Source organism: Mastomys coucha, unplaced genomic scaffold (assembly GCF_008632895.1).
Source record: "Mastomys coucha isolate ucsf_1 unplaced genomic scaffold, UCSF_Mcou_1 pScaffold5, whole genome shotgun sequence".
Taxonomy (NCBI): domain Eukaryota; kingdom Metazoa; phylum Chordata; class Mammalia; order Rodentia; family Muridae; genus Mastomys; species Mastomys coucha.
In genome coordinates, this window is record NW_022196911.1 from 47,245,404 (window position 1) to 47,270,247 (window position 24,844).

At 53.2% G+C, this 24,844-nt stretch overlaps 1 protein-coding gene across 6 annotated transcripts in view; it reads right to left on the bottom strand.

Annotated features, from left to right (window-relative positions):
• The window catches only part of Tcf7 (transcription factor 7), a 31,238-nt gene extending 10,461 nt beyond the window's left edge, over positions 1-20,777 (bottom strand). For 3 of the 6 annotated variants that reach the window (XM_031351609.1, XM_031351612.1, XM_031351611.1), the window contains exons 1-3: positions 20,326-20,775; positions 20,101-20,167; positions 19,532-19,656 (exon numbers count right to left, since the gene is read on the bottom strand). In XM_031351609.1, the coding sequence (XP_031207469.1) occupies positions 19,532-19,656; positions 20,101-20,167; positions 20,326-20,577 (444 nt within the window). In that variant the 5' untranslated portion in view covers positions 20,578-20,775. Of the gene's footprint in view, positions 1-19,531; positions 19,657-20,100; positions 20,168-20,325 lie in introns of all 6 variants that reach the window. The other 3 variants (XM_031351608.1, XM_031351607.1, XM_031351610.1) reach the window with 2 other exon arrangements.
• Positions 20,778-24,844: the final 4,067 nt, after the last annotated feature.

A 24,844-nucleotide genomic window follows, 5' to 3' on the forward strand; every position in this document is an offset into this window, starting at 1 on the left:
CACTTGGGAGAAATAAAGCAGATGAAGTTGGCTGCAGGCATTTCAACTGAACAATCCTCAGATCTCGGGGTTTTCTGGAAGTCAAAGGCCTTGCACAGGTCCATTGCCATTGCAGCTCTAGGGGAAAGCTGGGTGGGCATGAGGCCTCTAGTTGGGCACAGCTCCAGTAGACCACAGACATCCTGGCCTACCATTTTTCCCTGCATTCCTGCCTCCAGCACTCAACTGCACCTTTCCCTCAAGTCTTGGGCTATCTCAGGCCTCCCTCTGTCTTAGATAAACAAGAGTTGATGTCTGAAGCTAGGCAAGTCAGTGCTCCCCTTAAATCCCAGACTCAGGAGGCAGAGGCAAGTGGATCTCTGAATTCAAGGCCTGGTCTGCATTATTGCAAGCCAACAGCATCCAGAGCTACTTAGTATGTCTGTCCATTAAGGGAGGAGAGACTATGTGTGAGATGTGTGGACACATGTCAGGCATACACTACTAGGGTACAAACAGGCCTGTCTCTCTTATCTGTGACCCATCTCCCAGCTGTGACCTCATGACTCTTCCCTCTACAGACCCTTAGTAGGTCCAGCCTCATTCAGTGACTCCAGATCTCAGCTCTTGTAGTCTCCCCTCAGCCTAGCTTGTCTCTTGCCCCAAGAAGACCTGTCAGCATCCACAATGACTTCCAAAATGCTGAGGTCAGTCACCATTTCCCCAATCCTTTGCCCTCATGAGAAACTGATTCCTCCTTCTCCCTGAAACCAGGTTCTGTCACTCGACTTTCAGAATACTCAGTTGCTTCATTTCCCTCCACCCTGAGAGGCCACACTCTTCCTTTAGCCCTGGAGCTGATTCTTTTGTCCACATTGGTACAGCTGTACACATCTTCAGGCTGGGGGCACAGGCTGCTTAGTAAGCCTGTAACTAGAGCTGCACGGAATGTGACGGCCTCCACTGCACGAGCACACACACTTACAAATGAAATCTGGACAGCAGAACACCATCTATCTATGACTCCACATTTCCTTTTCTTTTGTTTTTTTTTTCCTGAGACTAATTCTCAGAAAACCCTGGCTGTAACCCTGGCTGTCCTGAAAGTCACTCTGTAGATTAAAAAAAAAAAAAAAAAAAAAAATCAGGTTAGCCTCCAACAGAGCTCTGCCTGTCTCTGCCCCCTTGAGTGCTGGGATTAAAGGTTTGTGTTACAAGGCCTAATTGACTCCACATTTTGCTAGGAACTCTACTCTCCAAATACTTACTCAACTCGAGGCCTAAAATGTCTGCAAACTCCACACTCACGTAAGCGCTCTACTTCTGAGCTATATCCTCAGTCCTCAAATCACAACCTTTGACTCTGTTGGTGTGCTGTGGACTTCCTCAGTTACTGGCAGCGCCATCCTTCCATTAACTGAACGACCTTTCAGACCAGACAACCTTGAAGTGGTTCTTGACACTAACCCCATGTCCAATTTCTCAGCGGATCTGAATATTCTACCTTCAATATGTAGGCTCTAACCACTTCCTATCTCCTCCTCCAGGCTGAGCCATCATTCTCACCTGGACCTCTGAGCCATTTTAGAGCAGAGAGCTCCCTCGTAGCCAGGCTGCAGCGGACAGAGATCAGGCACTCCCTAAGGCCTCCCTAAGGCCTTGACTGTCTGTGGTCATAGAGAGCTGGTGATAGCCCTGTGTGACCACCCCAGCTCCCTAGCAGCAATAGCACCTACAGTGGCCAGGAGTTCCACTGGCTAAGCTTTGAGGTATACAATGGCGTGAAGGAAGCTTGGAAGCTCCAGGCTTGCTGACCATTTCCTGGTTCTGGCACTCCAGGATCCTGGGAAGGCTCTCTGACCTCCTGGAAGCCAGTGACAGCATCAGTCCTGCCCACCTATCAGTCTTAAACCATGCTTTGTCCTAATTTTGAGGAGCACCAGGCCCTTTGTAATAGGAAGCTTCCTGGACAATCTTTAAGGTCTTTTTCATCCTCAGATTCCACTCCTTCAGGATTTAGACCTCAGGGCACTGCACCCCTCACACTGCTTAAAGCCCCTAAAGCACAGACAACTTTGCTTCCTGAGCCCCAGGCTGCAATGTAGCTCAAACTGGCCTGAAGAAGCCTCAGAAATCCAGCTCAGCTTACAACTCCTGCCGTGTGTGTGTGTGTGTGTGTGTGTGTGTGTGTGTGTGTGTGTGTAGCAGTTGGGGGTCCTGGGGACGATGGGCCTATCCTGCCTACTTGTGTTTCCTGTATTTGGGGGAAAGCCTCATTAATCAGAAGTCTGCAGACAGACCACAGAAGTGCTGGGTGGACAGGGTGGGGACAAGAACCCACCAGCAGCTAGAGGTCTGAGAGGCCAGAGCTGCAGGGCAAGCACTAAGGGCCTAGCTAGTTCTTCCCAAGCTTGTCTGCCTCCTCACCCTACTCAGCCCCATTCAGTGCTCGGTGGTGCTAGCCAGGGGGAACCGTCTGGCACAAGGCTCCCTGTCCCCTTCAGCCAGTAGAACGTCCCGCTCCAGGGCTTCAGTACAAGGCTGTCTCAGCGCCAGACTTCCCAGACAGCAGGGTGGGGTTGCCTAGGGCCTGGTATGTGCATGGCATGCTCAGGGACTGGAGCCCTCCTCCCTCATCTGCCTCCAGGTGACTGTCCCTAACTCTCCAAGGGAAGGAAGGAGGCAGGTCTGGGTTAACTGTCCCCACCAAGCGCTGAGCACCTCAACAGTAGAGTCCCTCATCTCCTTACTAAGGGGAAGGAGACAGTGGGACATAAACACGAAAGCCGGAGTCAGAGAGCCAACTGCACTTTGTGTTTCCACCGCACCAGACACTTCACATCCCACTCCTTGCCTTAGCTGGAGTGCCTTAGCTTGGGCAGCTGCTCCCACCAGCCTTGGCACTCCAGGACAAGTCCAGGACTCGGACCCCAGAGGTGCCTGCCTACAGCTACCCTGCTGTTCCTGCCAGGACCTATCTAGCTTGCTGGCCACTTGGTGCCCAGTTCCCCTCCCAACTAGGAGGTCCTTCCTGCTGCTGGCACTCTTCAGACTCTCCCACACCTGCCTGCAGCTCCTCTCCCAAAGGTATCTTCTGAAGTTTCCAACTCCAGTGCCCAGCCTGGCTACCACCTCAGGGCAGGGCAGGGCAGGGCAGAAACGGAGACCCCTGAGCAGGTCTCTGCTTCAGAGTAGAGCTTGGGCCCAGCTAGGCTGTCCCTAGCCCCCCACTTCCTGCAGGTTCAGGTAAAAAATAAACACAGTCGGCATTTTCCCTGCAGACCGCAGCGGTCTGCTCACAAGGCTGAGAGCTCTCTGAGAGCCCCTGTCACCGCCAGCAGAGAAACTCCCTTGCCTCTGACGGTTGACTCTAAAAACCCCCAAGCTCTTGAGCCCCACAACACTTTCCCAGCGAAGAAAGTTGCTATTTCCTCTGGCCTCAAGCTTGATGGGGGTAGAAGAACGGGTCCTCTCAAGAAAGCCCTGTGGCAGGGGCAAAAGAAGCATCCCTGAACATCTAGGACCCATAAGCTCAAGCCAGCATCAGGACGTGTCCCTGAGGCTGCAAACAGCATCTGCTAAGGAGTGAGTGTTGGCCTCCAGGCAGGCACAGTTCTGAGCACCAGACACAGTGCTTCAAACAGACCTACCATTTGCAGGCACAGTGACTATCACCACAGGTAGGTAAGGAAACTGAAGTGTAAGGTCACAGCCAGAGCTCAGCTTCCAGTATCTACAGAGCAAAGACTTGTGATAAGTATGGACAGAACAGGAGGTTGGGGTGCAGAGGAGAGGCTGTACCAATCTCTCCCTTCAGCTTGGCTAGCTTACACAGTGCTGAGATCCATGTTCCCCTGGCTCTAAAAGGAGTCACCAGAAGCCAACCTGACAGTGAAAGCTGGTACATAGCCGGGCAGTGGTGGCGCACGCCTTTAATCCCAGCACTTGGGAGGCAGAGGTAGGTGGATTTCTGAGTTAGAGGCTAGCCTGGTCTACAAAGTGAGTTCCAGGACAGCCAGGACTATACAGAGAAACCCTGTCTCGAAAAACCAAAAAAAAAAAAAAAAAAAAAAAAAAAAAAAAAAAAAAGTTGGTACATGCCCCCTGAGGCTCTAGCCGTATCTCTGTGCATACGCTGGGCAAGCTCCTGATCTACCTAAACACCCAGATCTCTGTTCTACCTCTTCCCACCACCATGAGGCTCCATAGTTCCTTTTGTTCCTTGCCATGCTGGCTTCTACATTTAACCTAGATAAGGGTCTGTCAGCTTGGCAAGTAACTGCCTGAGCATCCTAGAGAGCTGGACATCTCTGGCTCTCCCGGCTTTGCACTCACATTGAAGATTCGGAACAAAGGCCTGGTAAACTTTTGGTGCCCCAAATTTCTGCACATTCCACCACACTTGCCACTGCTAGTCCCTCAGCATAGGGGCTGTCTCCTACTACAGACGTGGGAGTGGCCCCTAGGGAACATCTGAGGCAGGCACTGAAGTGAGGCTTTGTGAGGAAGGGATGACATCCACAGTACGGAGCCTGCTGGACCCCTTCAAGGATGCTTGTCATCAAGGATGCTGGCTAGCCACACCCCTCTAAACTTTCCTTTTCTCACTCTTTGCACCAGCCAGAGAAGGCTGGAGTGTTCTTCCCCTGCTTCATATTGAGGAGACTGCTTCTGGGAGACCTTTCCAACCCTCTATACATGGCTGGCTCCTTCTGTAGCCCAGGCTGGCCTTGAACTCAGAAATCTGCCTGCCTCTGCCTCCCAAGTGCTGGGATTAAAGGTGTGCGCCACCACCACCTGGCTGACTTGTTCCCTCTTGTGTCCTCATCTGCCTTCTCTCCTCCCTGTGTTCTGGGACTATGCATTTAATTTTTGTCATTGAACTAAGGCTGGGATCTAGGTTGGTTCTCTGAAAGTGATGCAGATGAGCACATGTTCAAAGAGACTTGGTGCCCTGGGGAAGTCTGGGGCTTCACGGAGGGTTATAGCAGCACACAGAAACTGGGGCTACTCTAGGGTCGGGGTCCATCTGGCATCCGAGCCCCTTCCTTTTCTCTTTTCTACACCCCTAGATACCTGAGGCACTCTGAGAATGACAATGACCTGCCACTAGTTCAGATGGTGGATTTGCTCTAAGTAGAAAAGGGACATGGACAGATGCTCAGGCATCATCTGGGAACACTGCAGGCTGACTTCCTCCTCAGCTAGGCGCCCCTAAACAGTCCAGTGGTGGCCACTGAAACAGCTCCCTCGAGTGCTCACTTCTTGTATTCACTTAGTCACTGTCAGCAGCAACGACTTGTGCAATGCTTGGGAATCTGACTAGCTCAAGTGGAATGCTTGCTAGTACCTGAACCTGTGAGTAGTGAACTTCCCAGCATGCAGAGTTCCTACACCTTCCAAATGAAGTCAACCAGGGCTGGACCTGCAAGTTTCCACAGACCCTCTTCTGTGGGCATATTCAGACTGGCTGAGAGAGCAGGCCTTATTCCTTTTGTCCCCAGCTCTGGCTGCAGGTCACTTTCCAAGGGATGACACAACCTATAAGCTCACCAACACCCTGCGCCAGATGCCTACTACAGAACCAGGGCCATGGCCTTAGGGCCAGCAGAGCTGAAAGGGCTGGGGGACAGCTGGGCCACACCCTTAGACCAAGGGGAGGTTTTAGATCCACCTGTCGGCAGCAAGGTTGCCATGGTTGCAGAGTCCTGCCGATTGCATGTGGCTAGTCCACTAGCCTCCTGGCCCTGACATCAGATAACGGATCTGCCTCACCGGAGGTGAGGACCAGAGTCCCTGCACGCAGCCTTGGCAAACCTGTGGTTTTTCTACCCAGCCCAGTGGCACCATTAGACTGAGCTGAACCCTCATAAGCTGTGTGGCCTTGCCCATGGCCTCTCGTGGTTTCTATGCATTTGTCTGCTTGTGTTTTCCTTCCTCCTCTTTGAGGTAAACGCCCCTCAGGACAGGATGTTTTTAGAGGAAAATATAAGCTTCCGGGAGCTGTTGCAGCTGAGCTGCTAGCTAACACTACAAACACCCTGTCGGGGGATTCTGCAAGCAGCGTAGGCCTGGGCAGGCCCCAAACTCAGGCAGTTGCTTTGCTCCTCCAAAGTGTCTAACGTCAAACCCACCATGGATGTGGCCTCAACCCTGTCTGGGCTTAGCAATAGGGAGAGGGGGGCATATTAGCAGTTTAGAAGCTTTGTGCCCTGGGGACACAGCAGGAGGCTTTGTAGAGATGAAGGACCCAGAATAGGAAAGCAAGGTGCAGACTTGGTGCTGGTGGTCCCTGGCATTCCAGCAATGGCTGGCCGTGTGTCCAGCAGTCTACAGAGTTCCACCTTGTGCCAGACTCCTACCAGCCTTCCCCAGCCACTGTGCTGTGCACGAAGAGTCTACAGATGAGGATGGTGAAGCAGAGAACAGTGCAGTGAGCCGCTCAAGTCTCACAGCCATCAGTGACCAGTTTGGATCTGAGTCCCAGCCCCTTACACTCTTGGCCAGCAGCTTTGTCACTCAGCCAGAGCTCGTGGACAGCACTCATGCTGGCAGCTCCCTGCCAAAGAAATCTTGGTTGGTTGGTTTTGAGACAGGGTCTTGTCTCTGTAGCTCAAGAGGCTGACGGGAAGATGGTCAGCAGTAGTTAGAATGTGAGAGAGAAGAGACCTGAGGACCTCTTGCCCTAGTTTAAGCCATGAAGGACAGCATGGGGCCCTCCAAGTCACCTAGCCTGTCTCAACTCCCTCAAGAAGACAGTTTTGCCTGGAGGCTACACTAGGATGCTCCTTTTGGTCTGACCCTTGAAGCTCCTTTGGGTTAAGGCCCGGGAGCTCTGTGTAGACTCACTCTAGCCATTTCATCCACAAAGTCACAAGACAAGGTGCAGAAAGAAGTTGCTAGAAGCAGGTTCCCAGGGGCTGGAGGGATGGCTCAGTGGTTAAGAGCACTGTTACTCTTCCAGAAGACACTGGTTCAATTCCCAGCCCCCACATGGCAGCTGACAACTTCCTGGTAACTTCAGTTCCAGGGGATCTGGATTCTGCATGCACATGCTATACAGACATACGAGCATACAAAACAACCATATACATAAAAAAATAAATATATGAATGAATTCTTAAAAAAAAGCAGCAGCAGCAGGCTCCCAGCCCTGCAGTGCTGCCATAACCCCTACACACAATATAAGCACAGGTTAGGCTGTGCAGCTCCAGCCACCACAGGGTCCTGAGCTGAAGTGCTTAAAGAAATTGAGCTAGGGGGTAGGGGCTCGGGCACTGCAGCACACCTGTAGGAAGAATTCCTACAGAGCAGGGACATCAAACTCGCAAGGGCATGGAGGCAGAAGCACGGGGCAGCCGGAAGCACCCAGCTGTCTGTACCATGAATGCTGCCTACAGAGAGTGTGGAGGAGCTGGGTTCAAGTCACCCCTCCAACACTTGCACGGGGCAAGTCTCTTGGTGTCTACACTTTGTGTCTATAAAATGCCTATGAGTTAGTGTCAAGGCCTAGGTGAGTCCTTCTATGTGTTCGCTAGTATTCTTTTTGTACTCAAGATCAAGAGAACGAAATGACAAAAGCAAGCCCTGTCCCTACACAAAGGCTTTTCAGGAAAGCCAGCTCTGTGCCAGTTGGGAATGCTGGCCCTCAATGTCCTTTGGACCACTGCCTGGTCACAATCAGGCCAGGCTTCTGAACTCCTCTCTGGCTTGTAGCAACCACAAGGGACAGTTAAAAAACATTGTCCTCAAAATGCCCCGATGAGGCTGGCAGGAGGCTCTGACTCCCAAGAAAGTTTGTTCATAGGTGTCACATCCAGGCCTTGGACTGCCCACCATCTCCTTAGCCCAGCTTTTCCTAAGGACTCAGAGCCTAGGAAACTCTTCAAGCCAACCCTGGATATCCCACAAGGGGGTACCTTGGCCAGAGAAGCCCAGCAGCAGGCTTTGGGCTAAGTGAGGACCAAGCTGGAAAGGAAAACTCCACAGCAGATAATTTCTAACCATCTGCCACACACCAAACCTGGCTTGACCTTACAGGTCATTTACAAACTGGTTTTTTTTTTTGTGTGTGTGACATTTTTCTTGGGGGGGGGGTTGAGGAGGGAAGAAGCCCTGGACTCACGTCTCTCGATCAAGAACTGCAGCCCTCCTCACCCTGGGAGGACTGACCTTGCCAGGTGTGCAAGGAGAAAGCTAGCTCTGCCCCAGACCCTGGAGGGGCAGGGAGAGCCCAAGTCTCTTCTTGGGGTCTCGGCCAGCAGTGTTCCTGTTCCTCACATTCTGGAACAAAAGGAGCCATGCAGCAAGGGGCACAGACAGCAGGAGAAGAGTCACATCCAAATCCTGACCACCAAATACCTCTCTGAGCCTCAGTTTCCCTGGCAATAACAGAACATGCTCTGCGTGCATGCGCGCGTGCGTGTGTGTGTGTGTGTGTGTGTGTGTGTGTGTGTGTGCGCGCGCGCACATGCGTATATATACATACACACATGTATGTACACAGGTACACACATAGAGGACAGTGTGTATAAACGTATGCATGTATGTGGCAGTCAGAGGTCAAAGATTTCCTTGTTTTCTATTTTCTGAGACAGGGTCTCTCTCAATAAAGCCAGAGCTACCCAGCGAGTCTGGCTGGCTAGAGAGCTCCAGGCTCAGCCTGTGTCTGCCTCCCTGGCACTGAGGTTGCAAATGTACACCACCAGCAAAACAATAAAACAAGGTCTTGTGTAGCCTTGGCCTTGAACTCACTACATAGAGGGTGACCCTGAATGTCTGATCCTCCTGTCTAGGATCAGGGGTATCTACCACTCTACCCAGGTCATGTGGTGCCAGGAACTGAACCGAACCTAGGGAAGGCTTCCAGCGTGCCAGGCAAGCACTTGGAACCCACAGGGTTTTTTTTTTTTTTTTTTTTTTTTTTTTAGTTCTGTCATAAAGGAAGATGTATCTAGACATATGAGATGTTCCGTTTTCTGAGCACCTACTGAGTGTCAGCACCGAGAACCCCATATTAAAAGGGAACAGGTACAGCTGATTCTCTTCTTCCAGTCGTTTTTGATCAGAGCTACCTACCATCCCAGCATGTTTCAGTTGATGTAGCCACAAACCTTTTGGTCTTGGATCTCCCTGCTTCATCTGTTCCCCACATCCCCACCCACAAAGCTGCCCACCACAGCAGGCAGCTCCTGGGGCCGTACACTGCTTCAAAGCCTACTATCACGCTCTGGGGTGGCTACCGCAACCAGCACACCCCGCGTGTCCAGCCATGCCTGGCAAAGACCCCACTGCTTCCCACAGGCTGCCTCGAAGCATCAGAGGCCCACCCACCCTCTGCCTGCCTGGCCACCGGGAGGCCACAGAGCCATCTGATCTGAGTGAAACTTCAAACTTAATGACTTTCATGCTGGTTACTTAAAACGCAATGTAATTTTCTTAAACACCCTATTATTTCCTTTGATAGCTACAAAGCTTCCCCCAATCCCATAAGCATGTTTATTTTTAGAGAAAAGAGTGGCTTGCAGTTGGTCACAGAGACCATAGGGAGAGGGAAGCCACAGAAAGCAGGGCAAGGAGTCAGCACTGGCAGCCTGGAGCTCTTCTGCTGCGAGTTCACCACCCGGCCCACCATCAGACAGGCCCACCCTCCCCTCCCCAGCACCTCAGCCAATGACCCTCCTATGCCACAATAGACAGTGACCAGGTTGGTGCTAGGCTGGGTCTCAGTGCCCTTGATGGTTCCACTTGGTGCTCATGGGGCCTCCCACAGATTCTGGGCCAGGACAAGCCTGGGGAAGGATCCGCACCACACTCTCCAGCAGTCTTTCCCCTGTTCCAGACAGTCCGCCTCAGGTAAGGCCTTGGGCCTGAAGTAAGAGCCATGTCTAGATAGAGCAGCCTCAGGCAGTAGCTGCCCACAGGGGATGGGGTGGGTGGGTATGCGCCATTCAGGGGTGCTGGGCACGGAGGAGGGTTTGTGTGCAGAGGTCAGCTGAGCCCCACCAGTGCGGGGCGTCCTCTGGGAGCAGCTATTTTTAGGTCCGTGGCTTTCATGTGGCTGAATGATGGGAGTTTACAAAGCATCAGTAATGCATTTCAGATGGCGGCCCAGCAGGCCAGGAGGCTGGGCCTCTGACACCAGAGACAAGTCAGAGTTACTCAGCGTCTCCATTTTGGGTTCCCATCACCTGTCCTTCCTTCTCCACGGCCCCTACTACCTAATGGTGAGGCTGGTCCTTGCGATGGCCAGCAAATCTCATGCTATCAGCAGACCTTTCTAGTTTATACCTATCTGAACCTCAAGAATCCTGTTCAGGCCAGGATTCCCACCAACTGATGAGAGGATACTCAGACCCAGAAAGGTCAACAGGCCACCACAACCCCCTGGCCTTACAGGAAAATCAGCTCGAAGGGAGTGATCCTCTACCATTGGTCCTCATGCCTGCTCACACTTAGTGGGGTTTGGGCAGGACTAACCATGTATATCCTGAGCCCACACCCACTGTTCCCTAGGGCCTAGACCTGCCCACCCAGGCCTGGAGTCTCTGCTATACACACACGTCATCTGGAAGCAGACAGTGTGGGGCCCAGACAGCTTCCCTGTCCTTGGAGAGGGAGGTGGCTGTTTTAATGGGGGTGAGGGGTTGAGGAGGAAGCATGTTTATTTGACAGCGCGTCTGCTTCCTCTGATCTCCAGGGAGTTCTGGCTATAGAGTCAGGGCCTCGAGGGAAGGCTGTGTCACCCGGTTGGCTCTGGCTCTAAGGCAGAATCTGGGTGCAGTCCAGGGAGGCAGTCTCCATGGGTGGGACAGGCCACAAGAGCAGCCTTCTGGCAAGACAGACCCAAGCTCACACCCTTCCCAGCTCTGCTGAGGCAAAGGCCCCCAACAAGTAACAGACGTCCTCCATCCTGAGGACCTGGGTACCAAATGGAGCAGCGGCAGTAGATGGGTATGAACCTCTGACAAGAGCAAACCCTATTAAGCTTTGGTGGCCCAAGCCTGTAATCCCTACTACTTAGGAGGCAGAAACAAGAGGTGCTCAAGAGCTGCAAGTACCATAGGGTGGGTTCAAGGTCATCTTAGGAAATAAAGTGAGAGCTTACCTCAGACAGTACATGCAGGAGGGCTGGAAAGATGCAGCAGCTAAGAGCATTGACTGCTCTTCCAGGGGACTTGACTACGTGAGTGGGAGACAAAGGAGTGTCTGCAGATACACTAGAACAGATGATGGGCCCACCCGGGCTAAAGAAAGCTTTTCAGTCCAAGGCCAACTCAGGGATCAACTCCAGGGCTTTGTGCTTGCCGACTAGGCTCTACCAACTGAGCAACAACCTCCCAGCCCAGCATCATCTCTTTAAAGACTGTTTTTTGTTTGTTTTTAGGTGGTTTGTAGTTGTGGGTTTTGGGTATCTGTTTTTTGTTTTGTTTTGCTTTGGATTTTTTTGAAGTTGGATTATTTAGTCCTGGCTGTCCTAGAACTATGTAGACCAGGCTGGCCTTCAACTCACATCAATCCACCTGCCTCTGCCTCCCAATCCCTGGGACTAAAGGTGTGCACCAGTAGGATCAATGTGTGAGGAGAGGTCACAAACTGCCTGAAAGAGGCAGCAGAGAATGTTCTAGGTTCCAGAGACCTCCTTAAGTCCCTGGGCCCTTTGAGCCTTGCTAGATGGATTCTGATCAGAGGTCCTTCTCCACCTTGGCTGGCTCACCAATGGTGTGGGTGACAGCAGGGCCCACCTTGGAGGTTCTGGCCTTACGTTGGCCCCTTAATTCTCCCTGCCCAGAGCTCACCCCTCCTACGGTCTGTTCACATTCCTCCAATCACCCTGCCACTCCCAGCGTCCACCCTGCCCCAGCTGCCAGCTCTGTCTGCCACGGTCCTCCGCCTCCATGTCTAACCCAAACCATCTGTGGTGGGCACCGCCCTGCCCTGCCAAGGCTGCCAGCCCAATGCATGTGCCCACCCACCCCTCCCCAGCTCTAGAATCAGTGAGGCCTGGGTCCCAAGGTCATACGCTAGTGCTGCCTCATCTCACATTCCTCAAGGACCCTAAGGTTGGGTCTGTCCAGGTGATGTGAAAGAAGCCCACCTAGGCCTCTCTCCTCTGTTCTGCTGCACCCCACCCAGGACATCCTCCCGCTCACCCCTGCAGGCTCTTCTCTCCGGAAGCCTCACCAGCTGCCCCCGCAGCCTCTTTCACTCATATGCATTTTATCCAGCTGAGCAGCACGTTGGAGAAGAGTTGGGGCTCCATCTTTCCAAGGACTGGTGGGCAGTGGTAACCTCCCATCCATGTGGCTCAAAAATACAAAGTATGGAGGTTCTAGCAGGCACTGTTATTAGGGGATAATGGCTGCCTAAGGGACCCCAGCCCAGCCTGAGGTACAAGGGGCCACCGATGCCCTGTCCCAGTCCCTGGTCTCCAGTGTAGTTTCTGTTCAACTTCAGACTTCACGTGTGATATCTCATCCCCCAAAGAGTAGCGCCCTCTATCCCTGCTTTCAGAGGTGGCGGGTGACATCCCCAGGGCTGTCCAGCTGGGAAGCAGCCTATCTATAGGAGGATGGACCAAATGCTTTTCCTCTTCATGCTAAGGCAGGATCCTCCCCACCTGGCTTCCCCGTGCATCCCCACCTGCAGAGGCAGAAGGGTTTTCTTCAAGAATCTGAGCACTGTACGGTTGCGGGTGGTGACGCTCCTGTGACCTGATAAGACACCTGTTTCCTCCAACACAGCCTTGTTTGTACACAGTGGCAGGAAACACCGGTCACAAGGTGTGAGGGGGTGTGACTCTACAGCTCTGGGACCACAGCAGAGCTGAGGAGGCTCAGAGGACTACATACAGCTGCTCCCTTACCCCTAACTCGCAGGCTCTGGGCCTACCCTGACCTAATCTAACCTTGGCAGTTGTAAGACTTTGAACTGGCAACCCTAGAATGCTTTAAAGTTCAACTCAACCCTGCTGCTTTCAGGGCCAGGGGAGGGTTGTGGTCTTTACAGAGTGCACACCCTCTCCCCCTACCCCCGTACGCCCTCCTATGACTACCCAAACCCTAGGCTCAGAGCAACCAGCAGAGCTGGGACAGAACACTGGGTCCTAGTGACTTTAGCAACCATCAGGGCTTTGTGCTGACCTTGGAGCCTGAGGACGGTCTCTCTGCCCTAGTGAGCTAGCTCACCCTGTCCTTCCAAAGCAGTCAGAAGCAGACCGCCAGCTGTAGCTGTCCTCCTTGGCCCTGGGCAGAGAAGCTGGAAGGCCCAGCTCCAAGCAGGAGTCTGAAAAACAGGCGGCTTCCTGACCCTGCCAACAGCGGCCAAGTGAAAGCCACCCTCAGCGGTTCCTAGCTGGGGACCGAGGAGAGGCAGCAGATAGTCCAAATGGTCACCAGTCTCTCACAGCCCTCCCAGGCTGCAGAGAAAAGCAGTTCCTGGAAACTTCAAGCCCACCCACTGCCCACCCGCTGAGTAGTGAGCAGCATGGACAAAATATCCCTTGGGTTCAGGAGCCGGCTCTGTACCAGCTGGGGAACAGTCACAGGCTCGGAACCCAGGGAGTGGCCTGGGGCCCCGCCACCTCCCAGGCCCAGAATTACTCTGGATGGTGTATCCAAGAAAACCATCCGAACAGACACCGAGGTAAAGAACTGGAAGGCGATCCGTGGGCACTGCCTGGGCTGCACTTTTTCAGAGCCCTACAAACTGGGAGCTTCTGGGGGCAGTGCCAGGGAAAGGTCTGGAGATGGCTCAGAGGCCAAAGACACGAGATCTCCATTATCCTTACAAAACCTGATTTCCTCACATTCAGTACAAGGGCTTCCTATAGACTTAAACCTTTGTGGTTGTAGGCATGGGGTGGGGGTGACTTTTAAGAATAACACATCCTACCCAAAGACCTCCCCCCAACAGGACAGGGCAGAAGCCAGGTAAGAGCCTGGCAGCCTGAACCCTATACCTGCAGGGTTCAGACACTCAGACCACTCTGGCCCAAAGTAGAAGCATAGCCATCTCTATGGGAAACCATCTGAAGGCCCCTGAGCCACCCCTAGGCCCAGGAGAACCAAGACCAACCATGGCCAGTGCACACCTCACTAACTATCTGCACCTCTCTAGCAAAGCTGCAAATCTACATTCTACTTCTAGAAGGGTGCTTGCTAGTCCCTAGTCCAGAAGGGAAATCAGGAGATATTAAAAGAGAGTTCAGTAAGTGCCCTGGGCAGCAGTACCCACTGCCCAAGGAAGACCAGTCGGGACTCGTAGAGTAGACACCTGAAATAAGCCCTGACTGAGGAATGAGGTGGTATTCATGTGAAGAGCTGAGTACAAAGGTGCAGAAGTCTGAAGTAAGGGGGGGACCTTGTAGGGGTTAGCCCCACAAGGACATGGTTGTAGAGGGAGGTATTGACTCCCTAATTGGTTCTTTTTCTTTTCTTCTCTTTTCTTTTCTTTTCTTTTTTTTTTTTAAAGGTTTTTCAAGACAGGGTTTCCCTGTGTAGCCCTGGCTATCCTGGAACTCACTCTGTAGACCAGGCTGGCCTCGAACTCAGAAATCCACCTGCCTCTTCCTCCCAAGTGCTGGGATTAAAGGCGTGTGCCACCACCGCCCGGCTACCCTAATTGGTTCTTGACTGTGTCAATAAGAAGGCGGAAGCCAATCGCTGGGTGAAGGGGAAAAGGTGGGACTTCTGGGTCCAAGGAAGGGAAGGGGATAAGAGGGAGGAAGCAGATGTGTAGGTCTGGGGCACCTATAGTTTGTAGCCTCCGCTGTGGGTGGAAGTCAAGGAGGATGAGGCAGGATATTCTTTGCCCAGCCATTGAGTTATCTGGCTAGTTTTACAATGTTAAGGCTGTCTGGTGTCTTCTGTCTGTGACGATTAAGGTGGGCTGGAGAATGGGCACAGCCAGGGTGGTCAGTCATTGGCAGCTTGTCAGAGCTGCCCGTGAGAGGTTGAGGGAGCTCAGGCAGAGCTCTTGAGAAAGAGCTAGTGTGGTTTTAAAATTACACACAGCACATGGTGCTGGCTACTTTGAGAGGTAGGGCGAAGATGGGGAGTCTCAGCACTGAAGCTGTGGTCGACGGCTTAGACTTTTCCCAAGAGCAGTGGAAGCCCTAGTGTTTCGAGGCGAAAGATGCCACCTGACTCTGACTCAAGTTCCTACAGAGCCCTTTCATGACTGTGTGACTGTGGGTTAAGGTATGGGTTTGGGAATGGGGGAGAGTCAGGGGACCTGGAGGCGGCATCTGCTGCCAGCTTGACGACAGCAACTGTATGGATACTGGGTGGATGGCATGACGAAGTGAAGAATAGGAAGATCTGGGATGTATCTGGAGACACATCCCTGATCTACAAAGCTGTCTAGAGGGAGGCCCCGGTGCACGCTGGGTCCTTCTTTGTCTTCATCAGCTGAACCAGCAGCTTACAACGCTGCTCACTGGGATCCCTCATGGCCCATCCTGGGGCTAGCTCTGTCTAGCACACCCATAGACGGGGCCTTCTAAAATAACTGGGCATTTCCAGGGATAACCCTGCTTATGGTCACATGGCATCCTGGAGCCAAACTCTAAACTCCCTCTAACCAACTTTGTTATGCTCTAGACTGGTGCCCAGCTACCATTAAGACTAGCAGCAAACCCTCTCTGGGGTGAAGGCTGATATTCACCCAGCTCTGACAGGCAGCCCACAAGGCAACAGTAGTCCCCTCCTTGGCTCCCAGGGTCCTGCTTAACCTTTCTCTCCTGCTCCCTTAAGGGTTCGCTGCATGGCTTTCAGCCTGGACCTCAACCCAGGAATACAGAGGGGAGTCTAATAGCCAGGGGCCCAAGCATGAGTCCTGCTGTCGCCCTTCTGGAATACATTCAAGTACCAGAGAGCTGTGGGGACTAGGGACAGGGAAATGTGTCCCCTGCCATGGCCAAAAGCCTCAGCTTAAAAAACAAAAGGTTGAGACATAGCTCATACCATAAAATACACAATTTTAAGGTATCTAAGTCTGTGGCTTTTAGTAGCTATGTAAGATAGCTATGTAACAGTCACCACCATCTCATTTTAAAACACATTCATCTGCTGGGCAGTGGTGGCGCATGCCTGTAATCCCAGCACTTGGGAGGCGGATTTCTGAGTTCTAGGGCAGCCTGATCTACAGAGTGAGTTCCAGGACAGCCAACCCAGCACAGAGAAACCCTGTCTCGGTAAACCAAACAAACAAAAAACAAAACAAAACAAACAAAAAAAACCAAAAGAGCCCAACACATTTATGACCCCAGAAGAAACTCCACAGCCACTAGCAATCACCTCTCGCCCCATTCTCAACTAACTACCTACCTGCAACCCCTAGGCTATCCTGCCTATATGGTCTGGATGTTACCATTTAGATGACTTAACATTCATCCAGAGGGTAAGGCTCTTAAGCCTTCCAAGTCATAGACTCCCACAAGAGCCTACAGAAGAGCCCGAAGACTGTGTGGGATAGCACTGTCCTGTGTGCAATAGCACTGTCATGCAAAGCCACTTGCCCAAGTTTCCCTACAGAATATCTTAACTTAGGCCAGAACCCAGTCTAGCCCACCAGTTCAGTCCCCTCCTTCCGTACCCCAGCTCTGTTCTGAGCCTCAAATCAGAGGAGACAAGATAAAAAAGCAAACAGGGACCTGCTGCCAAGCCTGAGAGGACAACCTGAGTTTGATCCCTGGGACATACATGCTGGAGGGAGAAGAACAACTCCCCCAAGTTGTTCTCTGACACCCCTACCCCATGCAGCTGACTGCATGCGTGCACACACATACACGAATGCAAAACCAAAACACCTCACACATCCACGGCTATTGGCCTAGGCCACTAACTGCCTACAAGCCTACAGGAGATAGCTCACCAATACCAGTCAAGGGGTCAACTTCAACCAATTTCCCATTCCCAGAGAAGGGGTAAAGGAGACCAGATACCAAAAAAGCTACTTGGGCAGGGGGTGAATCCATGTTCCTGGACAGTTGGCTATGGTCGGTCATTTGGCTCACTGCTCTAGGCAAGGCTCAAGCTGACCTGTTTAGATAGATATCTCTGATGTAACCATATGGCCATCCCACTTATAGGGCAGAGAAGGTCCCTGGAGCAGACTTTCCCTGGTACCTAGGAAGGCCTACCCACTGGTCTTAGGCATCTCAGTATAACTGCTCATCTCCTGTATGCCCCTCAGGCAAGGCTGGACAAAGAGAGAGAAAGCCTATCTCTAAGGCCAGTTAGCAGGGAGTGATTGGCATATTGTCTGTCTTCCTACAGAGGAGTGTGGGTGAGGATCAGCCTCCCGCAGGGTCCTCGCAAGGCACTCCTTACCTGTTAGGAGAATGAGGGTGTCTTTCCCAGCACCAGGCGTGATCCTTGAAGTCAGGTGACAAATGCGCTCCCCCCAAACAGGGATGACCAACTTTGCTTTGTAAAACCAAACTATACTTGGAACACCCACACAGTTCTTCATGAGTTGCAAGCTACTTTTACTTTTTTGACTTCTATTTGCTATGTGTTCTCTCGGGTTTGCTAAAGAGACTCTCCGGGGACAGGAAGACGGCTTAGCAGCTAAACTCACTGGTGCAAGCCTGATGGTCTGAGTTCCATCCTCAGAACTCTGCTTGCCCTCATATACATTACACACACACACACACACACACACACACACACACACACACGCACGCACGCACACACGCACATATAATGAATAGTCTCTCTACCTTCCTACACATCCTTGTCCCTAACCCAGCACCCCTTCCAGCACAAGCCCCTGCTCTGTCTTTGTTTCTTGCTCTGCTCAGCAGCTGATGCCACAGCCAGGAAAAGTCAGTAGCAGAGCTTGCTCTCCCACTCCCATGATACCAGAAGGCAGTGGTGAGGGCAGTGGCTGAGAAGGAGGGCAGGGGGACAGTGGCATATTCTTATCCATCTGTTGTAGCTTGAGAAGGACCCCCAAGGCAAAATATGCAGAGCCCTGAGCCAGGTGACTGGTCCTGGTCCTGACTGTGGGAACCCACCGTGCTTCTGCTCTCGGACCTCTCTGAGACCCATCACCCTTCCCCTTAGGCTGAACAGTCACACCGCTAACCCATCCCCATCTCCGGCAGCTCTGGGCATCTTCTGTCTCTGGCTAAATCTGTGAGGAAACCCCCAAACCACACTGCCCTTCTCCTGTGTTGCTGTGCAGTCCTGAAAGTCCATCTTGCCAGCAAGGCTCTGGGGGTTCTGCCTTTTGTCTAGTCATGGTTAACACAGTGAGCCTAGCCCCAGCCCAAACAATGCCTGCCAGTGACTTCAAAGTGGGAGGTTATACCAACTGGCCCCCAGATGGCTTTACACCCATTAGGGGATTTTAAAAGGTTATCTTTGTTAAGCATTGTTTGGACATGGCACAAGTCTCTATCTAGAGCAAGTGGCACTGGCAGGAGTCAGCCACCTCTTCACATACAAGAGAAGCACCTCATCCACCAAGCCATCCCAGAGCAGAAAGGCAGGCAGACAGACCACACGGTCAACATGCACAGCTTACAGGTGAAGAATGGAGGTCATTTCTAAAGTCTACCAGGCGTCCCTCGGCTAAGTGGCTTAGACTCCCACGGGGAAACCTTAGCCAAAGCTTGTTTCTAGAGAACAGCCTGCATCTATCTTCTCACCTCCCACAAGCTTCAATAGGAAGAACCATGATTCTTGTAGTCATCTGAAGTCTTCTTCGTGGGCCTGCCACTAGCCGTCTGAGCCTCTACCTTGGGGCTCCCACCTGCACTGGGCTCACTGCTATACCCAACAGACTTCCATGCTTTCTGTACACCCTAATTCCCAACTGAGGACAGTCTGCAATCCCAGAACTTTTCTGGAATCCCAGAACTTTTCAATAGTATCTGGCTGCTACCCAGCTCAGAAGCAGCTCTTCACACTTTGCTTGCCTTGAAGGGCCAAAGACATGGCTCCCGGTGAATACAGCCTTGTCACCAAGCCTGATTCACGTAGCTGACCCCCTAACTTACACCCTGATCTGTAAGTACATTTAGCAAACCCTTCCTGGTGTGTGTGTGAGACCAGACCAGTTGGCTCAAAATCTACACCCTATGGCAAGGATCCTCTGCAAGGGCTTATACACGGCAGTAAGGACACAGTGGAACTGGGAAACCGAAAAGATTAGGTCCCCTACCCAGTCTTCTCACACCCGAGCTCCCTCGCTTCTCCGGAGAAAGCTAACCGCAGAGCCCTTGCTCAGAGCATGCACATCACGCTAGGCATGGGCTCAGCTCAAAAGTTTTCAGAAGACCTCCATCCACAACCCCACCAAGGTCCAATACAGGCACCTGCTTGAGCAAGTTGAGACAACAAAGGCCCACAGTGAGAAAGACTGGAGCCCAGGCATTCCTGTAGAGATCTCCTTTTGGGTCAGACTCCTGTGAGTGTGAGCTGGGAAAGAGCATCTAGGAATTCTAATCTGGGCAGAGAAGTTCACTTTTTGTCCAAGCTTCATCTGCGTAGGCAAGTGGATAGCCAGCCCCTTACAAGCCCTGGCTGCTGCGGTCACTTACCAGTGGGGGTTGAGGCTGAGGATGCTGCCCTGCTCCTGAGGCTGGTGGGTAGTGCATGAGCAGATTGAAGGCGGAGTAGACAGTCTCTTTGTACATGCCACTGGCACACTCCGGGGCCTTCAGGCCTGGAAAAACCACAGCTGGGTCAGACACCAGTCCAGCCAGCTGCTCCTAAGGGCTGAAGGCTGTCTGCTCCCGAGGGGGATTAAAAAAAAAAAACTGCCAAGGGGTCCCCGTCAAGTTCGTGACTTGACAGGGAACTGGCTCCCGAGAACGGGAGGGAATATCCCCAATGCCAAGTTTTTGAGGAAAGACCCCACTTAGCGGCAGGGACTTGACTCTCTACCCTACTCTCCTGCTTGTGGGGAACCTTAGCCAAGGCTTGCTCCTCAAGGCAAAGGATTAGTCAAGTCACCTGGGCTAGAGGGGAGGCGGAGATGGCGGGGGTCTGTTTACTCCTATAAAGGTCAGGGCACCGGAAGTGACTCCAGCTCTGCGGCGCCCGGGAAACCCGCCCCCCACACCCCCACCCCGGGTTCTAGCGCCTTCCCCAGCCGCGCAAAACTCACCGTCTTCTAGGGACTCTGGAAGTTTGTCCGGGAAAAGTCGCTGCGAAGTATGCTCTCGTCCCAGGGCCTGCAGAGCGAAGCAGAGGGGCCATGAGGGGCGGAGGGGAACAGGACGGGCTCCAGAGATGGGACCCACGAGGGCCGCAGCGCGGGGGGGCGGGGGGGCGGGTCCGCACGATACCAACTCGGGACTGGGTCCTCCGGGGAGGTGCGGGCCGGGCTCACCTCGGGCGCTCCCTCGGCTTCTCCAGGTACTCGGACGCCGGGACCCGGGACCCCGGCGCCTGCGGCCGCGCCTTCGGACTCATTCACCAGTGAGGATTTGAGCTCCGCCAGGTCCCGCTCGGGGCCCGCGGCGCTGTCGCGATTCTTATCGTCCTGTTCTTCGCCTTCGTCTTGGAAGGCCAGCAGCTCGTCGGGCGCGCCGAGGTCGTCGCCGGCGCCCGCGCCGCCCCCGCCCGAGTCCAGCTGCGGCATGGTGCGCTGCGCCCGCTGGGGCGCCGGGTGCGGGGCGCGGAGCCGGCCCGGGAGGCGGCGAGCCCAGGGTGCGGAGCTCCGAGCCCGGAGCGCGGCGGGCGGAGCGCACGCTGACTCCGCCTGAGCGGCCAGTGGGCGCGGGGCGAGGGCGCGGGGCACAGCGGCTTTGGGAGCTGGCGGGTCGGAACATCAAAGGCACCGCGGGCAGGGAGCCGGGGGCGGAGCGGGCGCCGGGGCGGGGTCGCGGTGGGAGGGACTAACGCCCCAGACCCCGCCCTCCTCTCCCTGGAGAGACCGAGACAGGCCCACTGGGCATCATCTTAAAGGGCTCGCTCTCCTCGAGCTTGTCTCTAACCTGAAATCCCTTACTAAACTGTGGAACTCCATTTCCTTAATCTATAAAACAGCCACAACTTGCGTCCAAATTGCGGAGAAGGTGGTTCCTTAGACCGGTGGAACCGGTGGGTGGCTCGGAACCTTGGTGTGAACAGCATCCTTTGCTTAATCTGGAGGCTTCCTACCTCCCCGGGAGGCTAGATGGACCCTGACACACACACCTGCCCCTTTCACCATCCATCCCTGTGCCGACTAGGCAAATCAAACACCTTAAATATATGACATGTGGCGGGCGGCCCGAGGCGAGGAAGGATCGTGGCCACTCACGTGGGTTCTCCAGCCCGCTATGACTTTCCCAACTAAGTTCGACGCCTAGAACCTGCTGTCCAGGAACTGAGACTTCCCGCGGCCACGTGGGCCACGGGATTCGGTCTTGGGGGTCTTTAGGCTCAGTATGGGAAGTTGGCGTCCGGAGTCCATTGACCCTGACGCTAGTTAAGGCCGCGTCTTCAGTGTCATCTCCTTGGCACCCAGGGTCGAATCCACGGCGATCGGTCCCTGTTTCTGTAAGACACTAGGCCCTTTGGATAGCGATGCAGTAAACTGAAGGCGGCACACCTCCGCCCCAAGCACGCTTCAGTGTTGGAGTCGATGTGGACTTCTTCCACTTCTTGGGAAAGCAGTTGGAACAACAGTGGGTAATTTGTGAAGGAGGACACTGGCCGCCTCTCCGACTCCGGGCCCCACAGGACCCCTGGCAACGGCGCAAAGCCGGCCGGAAGACAGCCGCACCGCCCCTCCCGGTCCAGGCCCAGCCTGCCTGGCGGAGGATCAAAGAGACCGGGCCTTGCTTCCCAGCGCTCAGATCCTATCAGCGCCCTGCCAGCGGGGCTTCTGGGTCCTCCAGCTCCCAGCCGGGAAGCCCGCTTCACCTCCTTCTCCACGATGGGGGACTTAGCCCTTAATGCTCAGCTTGGCAATAGAGATGCGGTGCAGACCCCGCCCTGGGAGCCTCTAAAGTCCTCCTTCCGCAGGTGCCAGTTTGCTGCTGATTTTGACCCCATCGTCTCTAGATTGGGGGCAGGGCAGGGGCTCCAATGGAAAGCTTCAAGAGAGGAAGGACCCAGGGGCAAGGCCTCCCACCACCACCTCAGCTCCAAGGTTGTTCTGACTAACTTTGGGGTGAGCACCTCTCTGAGAAAGTTGCACAGAAATTGAGATCATCCTGAGCCAAAGCGCAGCGGATCCTCCTGTATTTATAAAACGACTCCAACTTTGGCAAAGTCGCTTCCATGATGGTTGGCAGACCATGAGGTTCCAACTGACACAGGCCATTGGGGGTCGAATTTCTGAAGAAGAGTCAGGGCAGGAGAGGTGTGATTCCCGCCCTCTGGAGTAAATTTTTTTTTCCCCAGCTTAGTACTGCCCTTTTATCAAAGAACAAGGCATTTCTGCTTCACTGGCGCTGAAGTAGCCTATGTCAAATGATAGTGAAGAGGGATTTTTTTATATACCCTTATTTGGCAAAAGAAAATATACTTTTTCCTGATTTGTTCGCCCTCTCAACCTCCAGTTTCTTGGATTATAGAGCTGTGAAATCCCCCATCCTGGGAACCACTGCCCTGAGGCATCCTGGCTCCAAGCCTCACCCCATGGGGATGAGCCGTGAGGGGGGAGGCAAGAAGGGAACTTGAGGGGGGGTGGGTAGAAGGGTGAGTCTCCGCCTCCACATCCACACTGAGCATAGTATGAAGGCTCACCGAGCAGCAGCTGCTGTGCCCTCACACAAGATGGCAGGCAGGAAGGCGTGCAGGCTCAGGGGGGTCGAGAGACCCGGGTGTGGTCAGGATGGTCATCGAGGCTTAGGGGTGGGGAGTGGGAGAGAGGTGGGGGTGGAATTCATCAGATGTGGAAAGCTCCCAGGGTTTGGAGAGCTAACCCAGCCTGGGCTACATAGTGAGATTCTATCTGAAGAAAAATAAAAATAAATAGATAAATAAATGAATGGGCAGGTCTCCCCGCAGAAGCCTAGATAACACCAATTCTGTGACCATCACTGGGCAGATGACCACATAGACTAGGCGATTGCAGCATGTCAGCATCCTTAGGAGCTTCATACACATCATCTCATTTAATCGTTATTAAACTCAGCGACATGGGGACAATTGTCCCCATTTTACTAATGAGGAAACTAAAGCTCAGAGAGGTTGTGTGAGTCACCTGAGACATCACAGCTTCAAAGTGAGGGTGCTGAGCCCATAAGCTTGCAGCTCCTGGTGGTCTCTCCCCAGGCCCAGTACCTAAACGCCCATGATCATCGATTGTCCAGCGGGTCCCCTGATAGGCTTCTTTCCAACCCCCATTAAAACAGGGTTTCTCTGTGTAGCCCTGGCTATCCTGGAACTTTTCTGTGGATCATGCTGGCCTCAGACTCAGAGACCCGCCAGCCTCTTGCTTTCTGAGTGCTGGAAAGGGACTTATTCGCTGTGTGGCATATGGAGAGAAAATACTGAGGAACCAGCTATCACTAATAAAAATTACTATACCTGATTTTGGGGATGTGTGTGATTCTTCTTTCATGGAGGGGCTGTGGAGGACTGGAGAGCTGCTGGGGGCGTGGCTCAGTTGACAAATGCTTGACTAGTGTGTGAAGCACTTGATCCCACATAGACTGAGGGTGGCGACTCAAGACACACCATCCTCTCAGTTCTAGCTCTCAGCAGATACAGGCAGGAGGATCAGATGTTCAGGATCCTCCAGGGCTCACTACAGAGGACCCTGTCTCAAATGGGGTGAGGAGATCTTTCAGAATGATGTGTCCCAGGGACCAAGCCCTTTGGTGGCTACTCCTCTGGAAGTTCCCAGAGAGTTGGAGGACCAGACCAGTTGTGGGGGAGATCCAAATCTTCCGTGGCCAAGCCACAGGTGGTGGGCTTATTATTATGCAAATAAGCCAGGTGAACTTGATGGTCCTCCTGAAGCTGGGGTAAAAGGAGCCCTTCGAGGCTTGGCGATTGGAGAAAGGAAGCTCCAGGGGTTGTCCCACGTGGGACCTAGGGCAGGTCACGGGCCTCAGCTTCAGCATCCTCGTGGGTGGAATGGCTGTGGGTCTGGGCCTGCCTCTCCCTTATGCCAGCATAAGACTGGGTGAGTCACTGTCTCCCAGTAAAGAGCTCAGCATAAAGCCTGGCACATTCCAACACTCTAATAAATGGGTGCTCTCGAGCTCGATATTTTTCGGAAGTTGTTAGGCTAATTGGCTCTTCATGTAATGCCATGTAAATCATCCGACTGTTCTCATGGCCTGAACCCACTTAATCATAGCGAAGGCTGAAAATACACATTTCCTCTCCTTCCCTTTCAAGTCCCTTTAACATGAAAGGCCCTCATGAACTCTCTGACCTTTTCTAACAGGGAGATCCTTGAAATGTGGCATTTCCAGAAAATGGCTCAAAGTAGCCCCAGATGGATTGAGTAAATTACAGCAGAGAGAGACTCAGGAGCCAGCAGAGAGCAGCCCTCTTCTGGCCTGCCAGCCCACTTGCCATCCTGTCAGGACTTGCCAGGACCGCCTGAAGGGTGCCTGCAGGCTCTGGGCAGGTTTCCTCCCTGTGGGTGAACTCTCTGCACACAGAGCTGGACACAGACACAATTCCTGAGGCAGACTGAGTTTTATTCCTAGAAACTCTCTAGAAGCTGTGTTTCTCTCTCTCTCTCTCTCTCTCTCTCTCTCTCTCTCTCTCTCTCTCTCTCTCTGTGTGTGTGTGTGTGTGTGTGTGTGTGTGTGTTATGGAGCCATGTTTTCCTTCATAGGGAAGGATGAGGAGCTAGGGGTGTAGCTCACTTAGTGGAGCACTTGCTAAGCATGTATCAAGCTCCGGGTCTAGTTCCCAGCACCACATAAACTAAGGCTTTCTGGTCAGCCATTCTA